Genomic DNA, 14,049 nt, shown 5'->3' with positions numbered 1-14,049 from the left:
GGTTCAAGCCCTGGGTCGGGAAGACTTCCTGGAGGAGGAAATGGCCCTCCACTCCAGTATTCTTACCTGGAGAATCTTCTCAAAGGAGCCTAAAGGGCTACAGTCCACGGGGTCGCAAAGAGTCAGACAGGACTGAAGCGATTTAACACAATGTAGGAGAGAGTGGGTGTGCTTTGGGTCCAGCTTTGGTCAAATTCAGGAATAATGGCTGGGTATCTTAATTTCACATCTTGAGCTGGGAAGCTCCTGATGGCATCACTACCAAGCAGCCCTCCGTGAGGGAAGGCATCATGAAGGAAGGACAGTGAATCCTGTAGCTCCTCCTCTCTCCCCCGTCCTCCCCACTCCCTCTTGATCTCCCTCTTTGCTTCTCTTTCTTCCAATTCAGTGCTTGGCCCTGTGTGTGCTGTAACGGGAACAAGGTAAAAGGAAGCACATTTCTCCTCTTTATAAAGATGTCCTTTTGAAATATTTTAATTTCACTTTTGCTAACAGCAATATAGAAACAATCATAAAAAATAAAATTATAAATTGTCCATCGATTACATAATAGCACTTGGTATTGCTACAGGGAGGAGGCCTGGGGCAGGGGCAGGTCGTCTCAAGCTTGCCTGGGCTCCCCAGGCCTCTGGGATCACTGCTGAGCCCACGAAGGTGTCAGATATTGCCCCGCGTGGCAGTGTTAATGCAGACTTCGAGTTTTACACCCAGGGGTTCTTGGGGGTGTCAGAGAGATGGGCAGATAATGAGTAAAACTGCAACAGTGTTGTATACACACAGTAGGGCTGGAAGGCTGCTCTGAGGTGAGGAAGGTTAGGCTGCGACTGACTCGGACATCTCTTGACCACAAGAGGCAGGGACTTCACAGAGCTGAACTGACCTGGTTAGTTGTTTGCATTCACCTTGGAAATAAGGCTGCTAACAGATGCTGCACAACAAGTAAGAAAACACACCTGTCTTTCCCCTGCGCTTCTCTTCCTGATCCCCTCCTCCCTTATCCCAAAGTAAGATTCTCTTGGGATGAACTAAACACAATAGCTCAGACAACTAACCTATTCCAAAAGGTGTGTGCCTTGATCTCAAAGAAAGGAATCATCAGGTTAACTGAGCAACTGAACTGCCCAGTTGCCTCACCCATGGACTTGATGACATTCAGCTAGATCGCTCAGCTTTGGTTGATTCCAGCTTTTTCAGTTACTGTAATGACTGGTTTCTAGAAAGAAAAATAACCAGTTTGGCACTTTTCTTCCAGAATACGGAATGGGCTTGCCCATGTGGGTTGGGTGTGTACATGTTCACGTCTCTGTAGAGTGGGTGTGAGTGTGTGCAGGCCAGCCTGATACCCCATGACCTCAAGGGTTCTTCTGGAGGAAGCCTGGCAGGCGTGCCTCTGTAGGGCTTGGCAGCATCTGTACAGAACCCCCGAGGAAAGGCATCGCTGGGGTGAGGACAGGCGTGGGGCAGCCTGGCCTTCCACCCAGGCCTTCTCCGTGGACCTCAGAGTCCACTGAGTTCTGCCACTGCTCAGAGTCAGCTTGAAACAGACCTTGGCTAGGTGGTTGTAGCATCTTTGAGGGAAGCATAAACCCTCTGGCTGTTAGAAATCACAAGGAAACACCAAATCATCCTCTAACCAGGGACCAATCATTTACAAACTCCTACTCCCAGCCCACAAGAGGAAACCAACCTTGCCCCAGCATGGGTCATGGTGTGTGTGTGTGTGCAAGTATGCATGGGCTTTGATAAAACTCTACAGGAAGACGAAGCATGAAAGACAGAGCAACAGGACCCCTCACTTCGATGACGGAATGCTGACGGCAAGCAGAATTTTAACTTGGGAGGTGACAGAGTTGAGTGAGGCGGAGAGTAGAGAGGTTGGCAGTTCGTGGTTTGGCAAAGCCTTAGTACCATCTTTGGAATTCAAGTTCATTGATACATGATTGGTGCAGGCATTATTAATAATGATTATAATTAACACATCCATATTCTACAGCCACTGAGGAGCCTGGCGGGGGTGGGGGGGGCTCCTCCACTAGCCTCTTTTATTCCTCTATGAACCAGAGGGCTTGGCTAGAAGGATCAAAGACTTTGGGTCAAACACCCAGAACCCCCAGGCACAGGGCGCTCCACTAGGTTAACTTCCCAAACTGTGGAGGTCTCATCCTTACCTTGCTGACCCCCCCCACCTGTCCTTAGGCAGAACCTTTTAAAACCAAACCCTGAACCTCTGTCAAACTTGACCTACCCACTGGTTCGCCATTTGGGCAAAAATCAAGCAGTTATAAACAAGCTGGCCATAGGTTAGTAACAGTCTGATTCAGTTAAAGTTAGGCGTTTCAATCAGGCACAGAAGCTCAGAGGCAGCTCGGGGAGAGCTTCTGCGGAGGGCACGAAGGTGTGGAGGTGACAGTGTCAGAAGCCACCAGGAGGCCTCTGCTGGTCCCCCTGGGGAAGCCCACCCCTAGGCCCTACCAAGGCCAGCTTGTGGGGTGGCAGCAAAGGGGTTCTTTGGAGGTTGGGACTGGTGTGTGTAGCCAGAGCGGGCAACAGCCTTGCCTGTTCTACCCCGGCTACACTGGCAGGACCCCACATACCGGAAACAGTTTACCTGGCATCTGTGGGGCCAAGGTCCAAGACCTTGCCCAGGGCGCTGGCAGCAGGTGGGGCCTGCTTTCCCAAGTGCCACCTGTTATTCTTTTTGATTTTCCTTTGCTGGTGGGTCCCTGTTGAGGTTGCTGAGTCAGCCACTTAGGGTGAAGTGAGCCTCAGAGCACAATAGGCGCGGCTGACGTATCTAATGCCTCCCTTCTGGGGTTCGGTGTCCTTGGGGAAGCCTTCTGCAAGAATCACAGCTTTGCCCCCACCCCCCACTTTGGGTTCCCAGGTCATAGCACCAGTGATTCCAGGAAACAGGAATCTGGGTTACCAAGTGGGCGGATGAGATGTGTGCGTGGGGTACCCAGGTCTCACTGAACATCGGATGGAGCAGCCCTTCTGCAGGACTCTGGGCATTAAACCAGGGTCAGGCATGGGGACACTGGGCTCCACAGCTGGGCTCCGAGAGCACTTGTCCTGGGGACACCCTGCCTCCAGAGAGACCCCCTGGGGTAGCTGGGCCTCAGCTCCCTTCCTACATCCCCGGTCCACCTCCCAAACCCTCGATCTGGCTCCACCGCCCCGTCCTGGGCTTCTCAGCACAGAGAAAACCTGCGGGAGTTGATGTTCATCTTGGTGACCCCGATGAGCTTGAGTGGTGCAGAAAGGCTGAAGGAGGAGGCGAGGGGAGCGTCGCAGAAGAGGTCGGACAGCTCGTCCCGCTCCTCCAGCTCGTAGGTGGCGTCGTTGAGCATCCGCCGGTGGAGGTCGCAGGTCTGCTCGATCTTCAGCTTTTGGATGTCGCTGCGCAGGCGCATGAGCTGCCGTGCCAGCTGCTGGTCCTGAAGCCGCATCTCCGTCTGCAAGGAAGGCGGGAGGGGAGGCGTCAGCGCCGCGCTGGAGGGGCGCTGGGGCGGGGCACAGACCCTGGTTAACAGACCGGCTTGCGTCATCATTTGGGGCCCACCTAGGGAGAGTAGCCAGGAGTCCCTGGTGGTTCAGACGGTAAAGCATCTGCCCGCAATGCGGGAAACCCGGGTTCGATCCCTGGGTTGGGAAGATCCCCTGGAGGAGGGCATGGCAACCCACTCCAGTATTCTTGCCTGGAGAAGCCCCATGGACAGAGAAGCCTGGCAGGCTTCAGCCCATGGGATCCCAAAGAGTCGGACACGACTGAAACGACTAAGCAGAGCACAGAGCGGGTATCCCGTTCTCAGGGCAGGGAGGTGAAAAATCAGAGAGTGAGGTGACAAACGAGGACACGCTTGCCACACAGCCCTTTGCAGTAAGCTAGATACTGAATCCAAATCCTTCTGGAAGGCCTGTGTGTCAGTCCTGGCTTGGAAGCATTTCCAGCTGTCTCATTGTTTACAAATGGAGTAAGAGTATAAAGAAATGCATGGGAATGATAAATATCAAGTTTAGGAGCATGGTTACTTCTGGGCAGGAAGGAGAGACTGCGATTAGGGAAGGTATTCGGGGCTTCAGCTCTATTGATGCTGTTTTATATTATATGCCGGGTGGTGGTATGCTGTCACCTTATTCTTTAAACATTTCAGAGTATTTGCAATACTTCTTATTTCAAAAGAGCCAAGCATAAATACATGCTAATATTTATTGGATGTTTTACTGTGAGCCAGGCACGTTCTAAGCTTTCTGAGTAGGTATTAGTCAGCCCAGGCCGCCATACAAAATACCATAAACTGAGTGGCTTAAACAACAGACATTTATTTCTCACGGTTCTGCAGGCTGGGAAGTCCAAGTTCAAGGACTTGGTGTGCTGATTCAGTTCCCAGTGAGGACACTCTTCCTGGCTGACAGGTTCTTCCACCTTCTCACTGTGTCCTCACGTGATGCAGAGAGAGTGCTCTGGTCTCTTTTCCTCTATAAGGACAATAATCCCACCAAAAGGCTCCACTCCCATGACTGCAATGTCTGATCATCTCCAAAGGCCCTGCCTCCCAACACTGTCACACTGGGGCCTAGAGTTTCAACATATGAATTGGGGAGGGGGGGACACGAACTGGGTATGTTGATATGCAGCACTTAATCTTCACCCCAACTCTGGAAGTAATATCACCATCCTACTCACAATTTCTGCGCTTCTCAGATGTTGTTAGTGGTAGAGAACCCGCCTGCCAGTGTAGGAGAAATAAGAGACCCGGGTTTGATCCCAAGGTCGAGAAGATCACCTGGGGGACGGCATGGCAACCCACTCCAGTATTCGTGCTGGAGAATCCCATGGACAGAACAGCCTGGCGGGCTACAGTCATAGGGTCGCAAAGAGCTGGACATGCCTGAAGTGACTTAACAAGCATGCATGCACTCACAATTTATAGATGAAGAGGCCGAGGTTCAGCAAAGTCAGTCCTCATGACAAGTCACAAAGCTCACCAAACTGGGATGAGGTGCTCAGAAGTCAGACTCCAGAGCCCAACCTCTGACCTCTAAGTTCTACCTCTTCAGGTAGAGCTGGAGTGTGGGGCATGGGACCCGTTTTGTGCTCATGACCTAGGAGAAGGTTCTTGATATATTTAGTGTTTTTTTTTTTTTTTCTACTGAGGAAGAAATGGGATAATAACTCCTCACCTGGTCACACATTTACAGTTTCTAAAATTCACTTCCCGGTTAACTTTGTTGGAACCACAGCCAGCCCCAAGGTAGCAGTGTGGCAGTCTGGTTGAGTCCAGAAGAGTTTTAATGAGCTATCCAGTGTCGCAGCTTCGCTCCCGGGGTCTCCTCGGCTCCTAGTGCAGTGTTTTCCATTAATGACACTTGGTCACTGAGGTCACCAGCTGCTCTTACTTGGCACGAGATCTGACTCCTTCTCACTGTTTGCTCTGCTCTGCTTGCAAGAGGTTAATGTTTACGTACTGCTGTTTCTTCACACTCAGCTGTGTTGTTCAGCCAGTGCTTGGAGCCAAACTGATTTAGAAAGACCAACTGTGGGAGTCCAGAGGGACTTTCCTGCTGGTTATGCAAATCAATGCCAACATTCTCACTTTTCCCTCTTCAGGCTTAGAATCAAGTGCCTTGCAGAAAAATTAGTAACTCCACCAATAAGCATTTCATTGTTCTATTTTCTCTCTTTCATTGTTTGATGTACTTCTACAGATCTCTTTAATTCAGATTTTATAGATGAGAAAAACCAAGATAGGAAGTCTTGCATGGGGGATCAGCAAAGTATTGAATGACCATCACCACCAAAGTATTTAATGGCAAGTTCATAGCATCCAGTTGGTCCATTTACTTCTCAATGCCTGGGCATCATAACTCAGATGCATCGTCAATCAGAATACCCTAGTAGAGCCATGATGGCAGGCTTGCCAGAGGGTGACTGGCCATTCATTCACTTATTTGGAAGCTGGACTAGGTGCTGCCTAAGCCCTTCTGAAGGAGATAGGGGTCCAATTTGTCTGAAAGATAGTGCCAGCTCACATCACTGCTTTATTTAACATGGTCTTCTAGGAGTTTGGCTTGAACCACTTCTTTTTTGGGGTTTCCTGTAATTTGAAGATTGATCTCTTTGAAAGCTAGGAAGCCTGTGGCTCAGACATGAACCCAGAAACTGGCCTCAGGAATTGGATCCTCAATCTGAAAATATCCCCTTTTTTTTTTTCTTGAATTTTTTTTCCCTTTATTTTTTATTAGTTGGAAGCTAATTACCTTACAGTATTGTAGTGGTTTTTGCCATACACTGACATGAATCAGCCATGGATTTACATGTATTCCCCATCCTGAACCCCCCTCCCGCCTCCCTCCCCATCCCATCCCTCTGGGTCATCCCAGTGCACCAGCCCCGAGCACTTGTCTCATGCATCCAGCCTGGACTGGCGATCTCTTTCACACTTGATAATATACATGTTTCAATGCTATTCTCTCAGATCATCCCACCCTCACCTTCTGAAAATATCCTTAAAGTTGGAGAATTCCAGTTTTGACCAGGTGTCTGCAAGTCTCTGTGAGATGTGGTGGGTGGGGATGCCTGATGGGAGAAAGGGGCTATTTTTCTATGGCAAATAGATCTGGTCAAGAGTCTGAGAACAATTTAGGGTTGAAAAACCAGCTGAAGGAGGGGTGATAGTAAGGCACCTATCCAGTTTCCTTGGACAAAGCCACCTTGGTGGAGTCACCTGCCACCCACTGAGCTTGGAAGTGTTCACCTCCACCTAGAGGGAAGGAAACGGCTTCCGGTGGGGATGGTGACCTGGTCACTCCCCGCGTGGGAGTCTCAACACTGGAAGGGGCTGGGAATTCTGTTTCCTCCACTGCCTTGGTCCTGAGGGCACATCATCATGTGAGCAGCCCATCCTAGGACTTGTTTGCAAGACATATTTTGTTATGACTCCTGAATATAAATCCACTATTTCACCTGATGCTCAAAGAAATAGTGTTTGTCCCAGGGCTCCAAGGAAAAGCAGCAGTACTGGCCCCATTCCCACCTACTCTGCAGATCACACAGGAGTTTTCCAAGGGGTACTCCACATCTTAAATCCTAAACTGAGTCCTTAATGAAGAGGTAACTTCACTGCAATCAAACCAAATCCATATAGAAACAAGTATTATGAGCCCCCGAAGAAACCTGAGTAAAATGTGCAGAGCTAAGAGGCTCTTTCCACCCTCCCCCTGCCCCCACTCCCTGCCACTAGGATTTTTTCAATTGTGTTAAAATACACAGAGCATAAAACCTTACCGTCTAAACCTTTGTGAAGTGTGCAGTTCAGTGGTATTAAATACTTTTACATTGCTGTGTGACCATCACCACCAACTATCTTCAGAATTCTTTCCATCTTGCAAACTTGGAGCTCCATCTCCATTAATTAATAACTCCCTATTTCCCCTCCCTTAGCCCCTGGCAACTACCATTCTGTGAATGTGACTATCTGGTTACCTCGAGTAAGTGATCAGTACATTATTTACTGTTTTGTCATATTTCATTCATTCAAGATTCATCCACATTGCAGCATGAGTCAGATTTCCTTTCTAAAGCTGACTTACATCCCACTGAGTATATAGATCACATGTGCCTTATCCGCTCATCCGTGGATGAGTGGGTGTCTGGGCTGCTTCCAGTTCTTGGCTCTTGTGAATAATGCTGCTATGAACACAGGTGCACAAGGATCTGAGTCCCTGCTTTCACTTCTTTTGGGTGTAAACTAAGAAGTGGCATTGCTGGGTCATGTAGTCATTCTATGTTTAAGTTTTTGAGGAACTGCCATACTGTTCTCCGCACCATTTAACTGCAGTTCTTGGTTTTATTCCTGCCAGTCCAGAGGCAGGAGTAGTCAGCTCCTCTTTTAACTCTCCAGGAAATCACTAAAGACCCATGAGACTCGGACAAAGAGAACTCACAGCAAATCACTTACACACGCAGATTCTTCTGTTTGCTGAGTTTCCTTGGCCGGCACCCTCCTTGATTCTCCCTTTCTATCCCTGTCACCCTGGAGCCTTACTCATCACACCCCCTCATCTCATCAAAGAAAACTGGGGAAATCTTCCTCCTCCTCTTGCAGTTGTTGTTATTTAGTTGCTAAGTTGTATCTGAGTCTTTTGTGACCCCTATGGACTGTAGCCCGCCAGGCTCCTCTGTCCCTTGGATTGTCCAGGCAAGAATACTGGAGTGGGTTGCCATTTCCTTCTTCAGGGGATCTTCCTGACCCAGGGATCAAACTTGAATGTCCTGCATTGGCAAGTGGATACTTTACACCTGAGCCACCTGGGAAGCCCTTCCTCTGGCAAAGCAGCTTAATGACCACCTTTAGTTACATCTTCCCTCCCTTGGAGTTTCACCTTTCACCTTAAGAAACAACCAATCTCTCCAAATAAGATCGTCTATACCATTTTTCTAAATTCCACAAAACATATGGATACCAAGGAGGAAGGGGGGCCAGGATGAACTGGGAGACTGGGATCGACATATATATACTATTGATACTATGTATAAAATAGATAATAAGGGCCTACTACTGTATATCACAGGGAACTCTACTCAACACTATAATGACCTACATAGGAAAAGAATTTTAAAAAGAGTGGATATATGTAAATGTATAACTGGTTCACTTTGCTGTATATCTGAAATTAACACAACATTGTAAAGCAACTATACTCCAACAAAAATTAATTTTAAAAATCCCCTTTCAATCAGTTTGACTTACGATAGATAGCCAGTGGTAGTTTCTGTTGGCTGAGACCGAATTCTGTGACTGGCACAATAAGATTTTTTTCCTACCCCCGAAAGAAAGAAACAGGCTCTCCTAAGAGCCATTCTTATCTGACTCAGAGAATCAAACGTGTGTTGCCTGCAGCACACCTCTTGCAACAGGGCCTGGGTCACCGGCCACCCAGCACCCCCCTCCCCACTTTGGTGCATGCACTTCCTCACCCCGTGGGAACACAGCCTTTCACGATGCCCTAATTATAGGATTGCTGGAGCTACAGGCCACGCCTCTGAGAATCCTGTAAGTGTCTTTATCCCGCAGAGGCCACAGGCCACCCTGGGAGGGGGGACTACAAATCACATGTCCCACAGCTGAGCCTTTGCCAGGGCGAGCATTAAGCCCACATGGATGGTGGAGTCACTGGGGCCAGGTTTTAGGGCCAGCATCTCTTGTCTTTTTAATAAAGGCTCAAAACTGGAAGGCCCTGCCCAATCTCCATATTCTGTACCTAGAAGGACCTAGATGGTGGAATTCTTGCCTTTATTTGACCGGCATTGCTCAGCTTATATGGCATATTACTTCTGATCTACTTGCTTCCTACAGTTCTTGGAAGGGGCATTATTCAGGCAGACAGGAAAAAAAATCCCAAGGTGACCAAGGACATTTTGTTCAATCCCTGTTTCTAAGGCCGATGTCTAAGCTATTCTAGCCTCAACTCAGCTTAGTCATGTCCGACTCTGTAACCCCATGGACTATAGCCCATCAGGCTCCTCTGCCTATGGGATTCGTCAGGCAAGAATACTGGAGTGGGTTGCCATTTCCTCTTCCAGGGGATCTTCCAGACCCATGAATCGAACCCAAGTCTCCCGCATCTCCTGTAGTGGCAGGCAGATTCTTTACCACTGAGCCACCTGGGAAGCCCAGCCTAACAGCTACAATTAATCTTTGATTGATGCTGAAGAGAGGCTGGGTATAAAGTCCAAGCCATTCTCTCAGAAACATGCTCCCTTCTCTATGGGACTTAATGCTGGAAACTTGGGAACAGTTTTTGTAACCTGTCTCATGATTTAACTAAAGGTCCAGTTACTGTTTTAATCAGTGTTGTTCAGACACACACTTAGAAGCCTGGATAAAACATGACTCATTATTTGATCTTGGCCTCTTAGAAAGAGCCAGAATCACACTGTGAGGAAAGAAAGCAAGGCTTGTCATTGAAGTGTGCTGCTGGCTGGCAATCTCAGATGCCGGGAAAAATTAAAAAAATTTTTTTCAGACACCTCAGAAACCAAACTGTGTTTGTGACTTGATTTCCAGGAGATGCTGTCAACTCGGGGAGAGGGTGGAACGTGTTTCTCAGCCTCCACTTACTCTGCAGCCCCCCGCCTTGGGACTGGGGCAGGCGCAGGCTGGACGCAGGGTCTCCTGATGTCGCTGGCCGGGGGTGTGGGTGGGGGCAGGTCCCATGGCTCCCACCCTCTGTCTGGAGGGGTTCCTCCGAGGTGCTCTCCTGCACCCCCTGGAGCCGTTGTCTGCTGGGAGGGGAAGTCGGAGCAGAGCCCCGGAGCTGGACAGAGAGCAGGAGCTGCTTCAGGCCCCACCAGGCACTCTCCATCACCAGCGGTGAGTCATACTCTACATACTCTATGATAAGGTCTTTGATTTTCAAATTCGGAAGGTCCCAGGCCAAATTACCACCTACACAGGGGAGGCTGACCTTTAAGAAGAATGTGGTGATACATTCTGCAGGCCTCCAGGTCTGTACCCAGAGCTTCTGGGTTCTAGTCTGCTTTGATCTGGATCTTTGTGTCCACCTCTCCCCCAGATTCATATGTTGGAGCCCTAATGCCCAACATGTTGGTCTAATACCAGGTGGTGGTGGTGGGCCTTTGGGAGGTGGTGAGGTCAAGAGGGGTATGGACCCCTCATGAAGGCTTTTGTTGTTTAGTCACTCAGTCGTGTCCGACTCTTTGCAACCCCATGGACTGTAGCCCACCAGGCTCCTCTGTCCGAGAGATTTCCCAGGCAAGAATGGTGGCGTGGGTTGCCATTTCCTTCTCCAGGGGATCTTCCCGACCCAGGGATCAAACTCATGTCTTTCATTGGCAGGTGGATTCTTTACCACTGAGCCTTCAGGGAAGCTCCATGATGGGTTTACTGTTCTTATCAAAGAGACCCTAGAGAGTCCCTTGGCCCCTTCCATCGTGTGAGGACATGGGGAGAGGTCTTTAACTCAGAAAAGGACCCTCTCCTGACCATGCTGGGACCCTGATCCCAGACTTCTAGCCTCTGGAACTGTGATAACTGAACATCTGTGGCTTACCAATTCCACTTGCAGCGGCCGGAATAGACATAGACAGTCCCTGTCCAGCCTGTAAGGAGATGAGGGGCTCTGGCAGCTGATGTGACCCCCTCTGTGGAAAGGGGATGTTCGTCCCCTTCCCCCACCTCATAAGAGCTCATCCTGTGCAAGAGGGAGCCCTGGAAACCGTACGCCCAAGAAAGGAATTCTGTGCCTGAAGGTGAGAGGGCAGAGAGGGGCACTGCGGCCAGGGGCAGGCGGGCATGCCCACACTTGCCTCTCACCTGCACCAGCCGCCTCTCTGCACTTAGCCCTTCAGTCAACAGGCCAGTGGTCAGGTTTCTCCCCTTCTGCAAACCCTTCAAAGGTACAACCAGCCCTCCTGGCTCCCTTGCTCTCCCCATTCTCGGCCCCTGGCCCTTTGAAGCAGCCATGCTGGGTCTGTGTCCCCTCTTTCAGAACCAACCCTTCCGACGCCAACATCCTCAGGCCCAGCGCAGCCCTTGTCCCCCAACCATGAAGGCTGAGAGAGACTCCCACACTGGACTCCTCCTACCACAGCGCCTGCGCACCGCACTGGCTATCTCCCCAGGCTCAATCACTCAGTCGTGTCCCACACTTTGTGATCCCCTGGACTGTAGCCACCAGGGTCCTCTGTCCATGGAATTCTCCAGGCAAGAATACTGGGGTAGGTAGTCATGCCCTCCTCCAGGGGATCTTCCCAACCCAGGGATAGAACCCTTGTCTCCTGCATTGCAGGTGGATTCTTTACTGCTGAGCCACCAGGTAAACACCTTTATCAATTCTTTAGTAACAACTAAAGGGCAGTATCTGGCCAGATTAACAGGACAGTCTTCCTCCTGCAGGAACAACAGGCAGAAAGCCCAGCTACATGGAGGAGCCTTGAGTAAAGGCACACTAGAGCTGGAATCCCTTGTGCATCAAACCTCATCTCAGCCAGCACAAAGCCTGGCTGGCTCTGAGCAACTAATTATTCTCATCATGCTCTGGACATGGCTCGCCCTATCCCTGCTTTAGGGTTGTTACAAGACATTGCTAATAACAGGGGTCCCGTTCTGAGATCAGTAGCATTTTACATGCAGGCTTTCCAACAACTCCTGGCCCCCATGACTTGAACATCTGATGTGAGCACCGGTACCCAGTACACAGGAAAGAGATCTGGGTCCAGAGCCTGGAGATGCGGGTCTTGGCTTCGTCTCCCCCTTGCATAAGATCTTGGAGAAGTTACTTAAACTCTCTGACCCTCAGTCTCATCAATGTTCTGAGCCTCAGTCTTCTCATAAAATGGGAAGAGCAAACACCTCCAATTCTTCTCACTTAGATACTGCATGTAAAAGTGCTTTGGGGGACCATAAGATGCTTCCCAGGTGGGCAGGGGGTATGTGGGTATCACCTTCATGCCTCTCACCTCCATCCCCATCAGAAGATGCTCAGTGAGCCTGAATTGTCATTTGGCCATTATCATTCAGTGGCAATGGATAACACTGGCCTCAGAGGGCAGTGTGGACACCCTAGTCACATGCTTGTCAAGCGGGCAGCACAGGCAAGAGAAGGTTAACGTGGAGAAGCTGGACTTGAGCTGTGGCCACAGAGGGGCCAGCTGGGTCCACGGCTGCAGGACTCCTGCCACAGCGGGCCTTACAGTTATTAAAACCTGCCAGGTTTCTTCTCCTTTTCCTAACAACCATAAACACCTTTTCGACGGCAGGCTGTCTGTGGGGATCAAACAACCGCGTGAGGCTAAGAGAAAAATATCTGTTGATGCTCAGGGGTTCTTGCCACAAGACAAGCACTTAGGAAGCTGGAAATTTTTTTTTTTTTTTTGGTTTTAGTTTTGGCTCTGCAGAGGCCAAGGAGACGATTTTTCCCTTTTCTTTATCCTTCAAGCTGGCAAGGGAAATGTTTTAGGATTGAAGGCAGAAGGGAGCATCTCTTTTTCTGGCCACTCTGGCAGCAGGAGCAATCCAGATCAAGCTGAATCACAGAGGGTCAGTTCACCCGGCTCTGAGTCTCTCTTCCCAGAAAGCGAACCTGGGGAGTCAGGGGGCCGAAGCTGCCAAGTACAGAGCTGGCAGCCCTGCCTGCCATGGCTGGGTGGTGACACCTCTCCTGGACACTCGGGGAACCAAAGGTCAGGTCTTGCTGGCTGGAGAAATAGTGCCAGCAGGGTTTTTAAGTATTCCCACCTTCCTCCCACTCACAGTGAGTGACTCTGAAGGAAAACTCACTACTTGCAAGTCCCTGGGGGTGTCAGAAGTGCCTGAACTTTCCTTGCAGTCCAAGCTGAGAGGGAGGGCAGACCCTGATGGCGCTGCTAGGATCCTATCTGGCCTTGGAAATAAACCAACATTCAAGCAGTCACTCTACCTTTGAACTGGCCTCCTAGGAAGCAGGAGTGGACCACCCATCCTTACAGACCCGACTTCACCTGCCTCTAGGAGGGTCAGCAATGGACAACAAGCACCTCACTCATTCTCTGGGTCAGGAAGTACCCCTGGAGGAGGATAGGACAACCCACTCCAGTATTATTGCCCGGGAAATCCCATGGACAGAGGAGCCTGGCAGGCTATAGTCCACGGGGTCTCAAAGAGTTGGACATGACTCACTCACTGCATCAACTGTCCCAGGATAAGATAGAGACCTGTTCAGGGCACAAACCCACGACTGAGCCCAAACTCCCAAGCAACTGAGTTTGGCATCGTGTAGGGCAAACAGGCACATGGCTGACTGAATTGCAGATTCTTAATTGGTTTCCTTGGCCAGATCAAGAGAAAAGACATATTTGCAAGTGAGCCTGACAAATTGCCAGAGAGAGTCCTCCCAGGTAGAGAGAAAACTTGACTCTGGGCTTAAAATAAAACAAAGGTTATTGAAACCAATTTTGAAATGACTATTTTTTTAAAATCAATAATTTTTAATGACACCTTCAACAAGTTAACAGATGACAAATTAGGAAAACAATGACATAAAGTC

At 49.6% G+C, this 14,049-nt stretch overlaps 1 protein-coding gene across 9 annotated transcripts in view; it reads right to left on the bottom strand.

Annotated features, from left to right (window-relative positions):
- Positions 1-449: 449 nt before the first annotated feature.
- Positions 450-14,049, bottom strand: part of FAM167A (family with sequence similarity 167 member A) — a 30,065-nt gene continuing 16,465 nt past the window's right edge. For all 9 annotated transcript variants that reach the window (XM_061132278.1, XM_061132277.1, XM_061132279.1 and 6 more), the window contains one exon: positions 450-3,455. In XM_061132278.1, the coding sequence (XP_060988261.1) occupies positions 3,192-3,455 (264 nt within the window). In that variant the 3' untranslated portion in view covers positions 450-3,191. The remainder of the gene's footprint in view (positions 3,456-14,049) is intronic.

The sequence above is a fragment of the Dama dama genome, chromosome 29 (assembly GCF_033118175.1).
Source record: "Dama dama isolate Ldn47 chromosome 29, ASM3311817v1, whole genome shotgun sequence".
In the NCBI taxonomy this organism is placed as follows: Eukaryota; Metazoa; Chordata; class Mammalia; order Artiodactyla; family Cervidae; genus Dama; species Dama dama.
The sequence above is the reverse complement of the archived record's forward strand: the minus strand, read 5'-3'. Positions and strand labels throughout refer to the sequence as shown.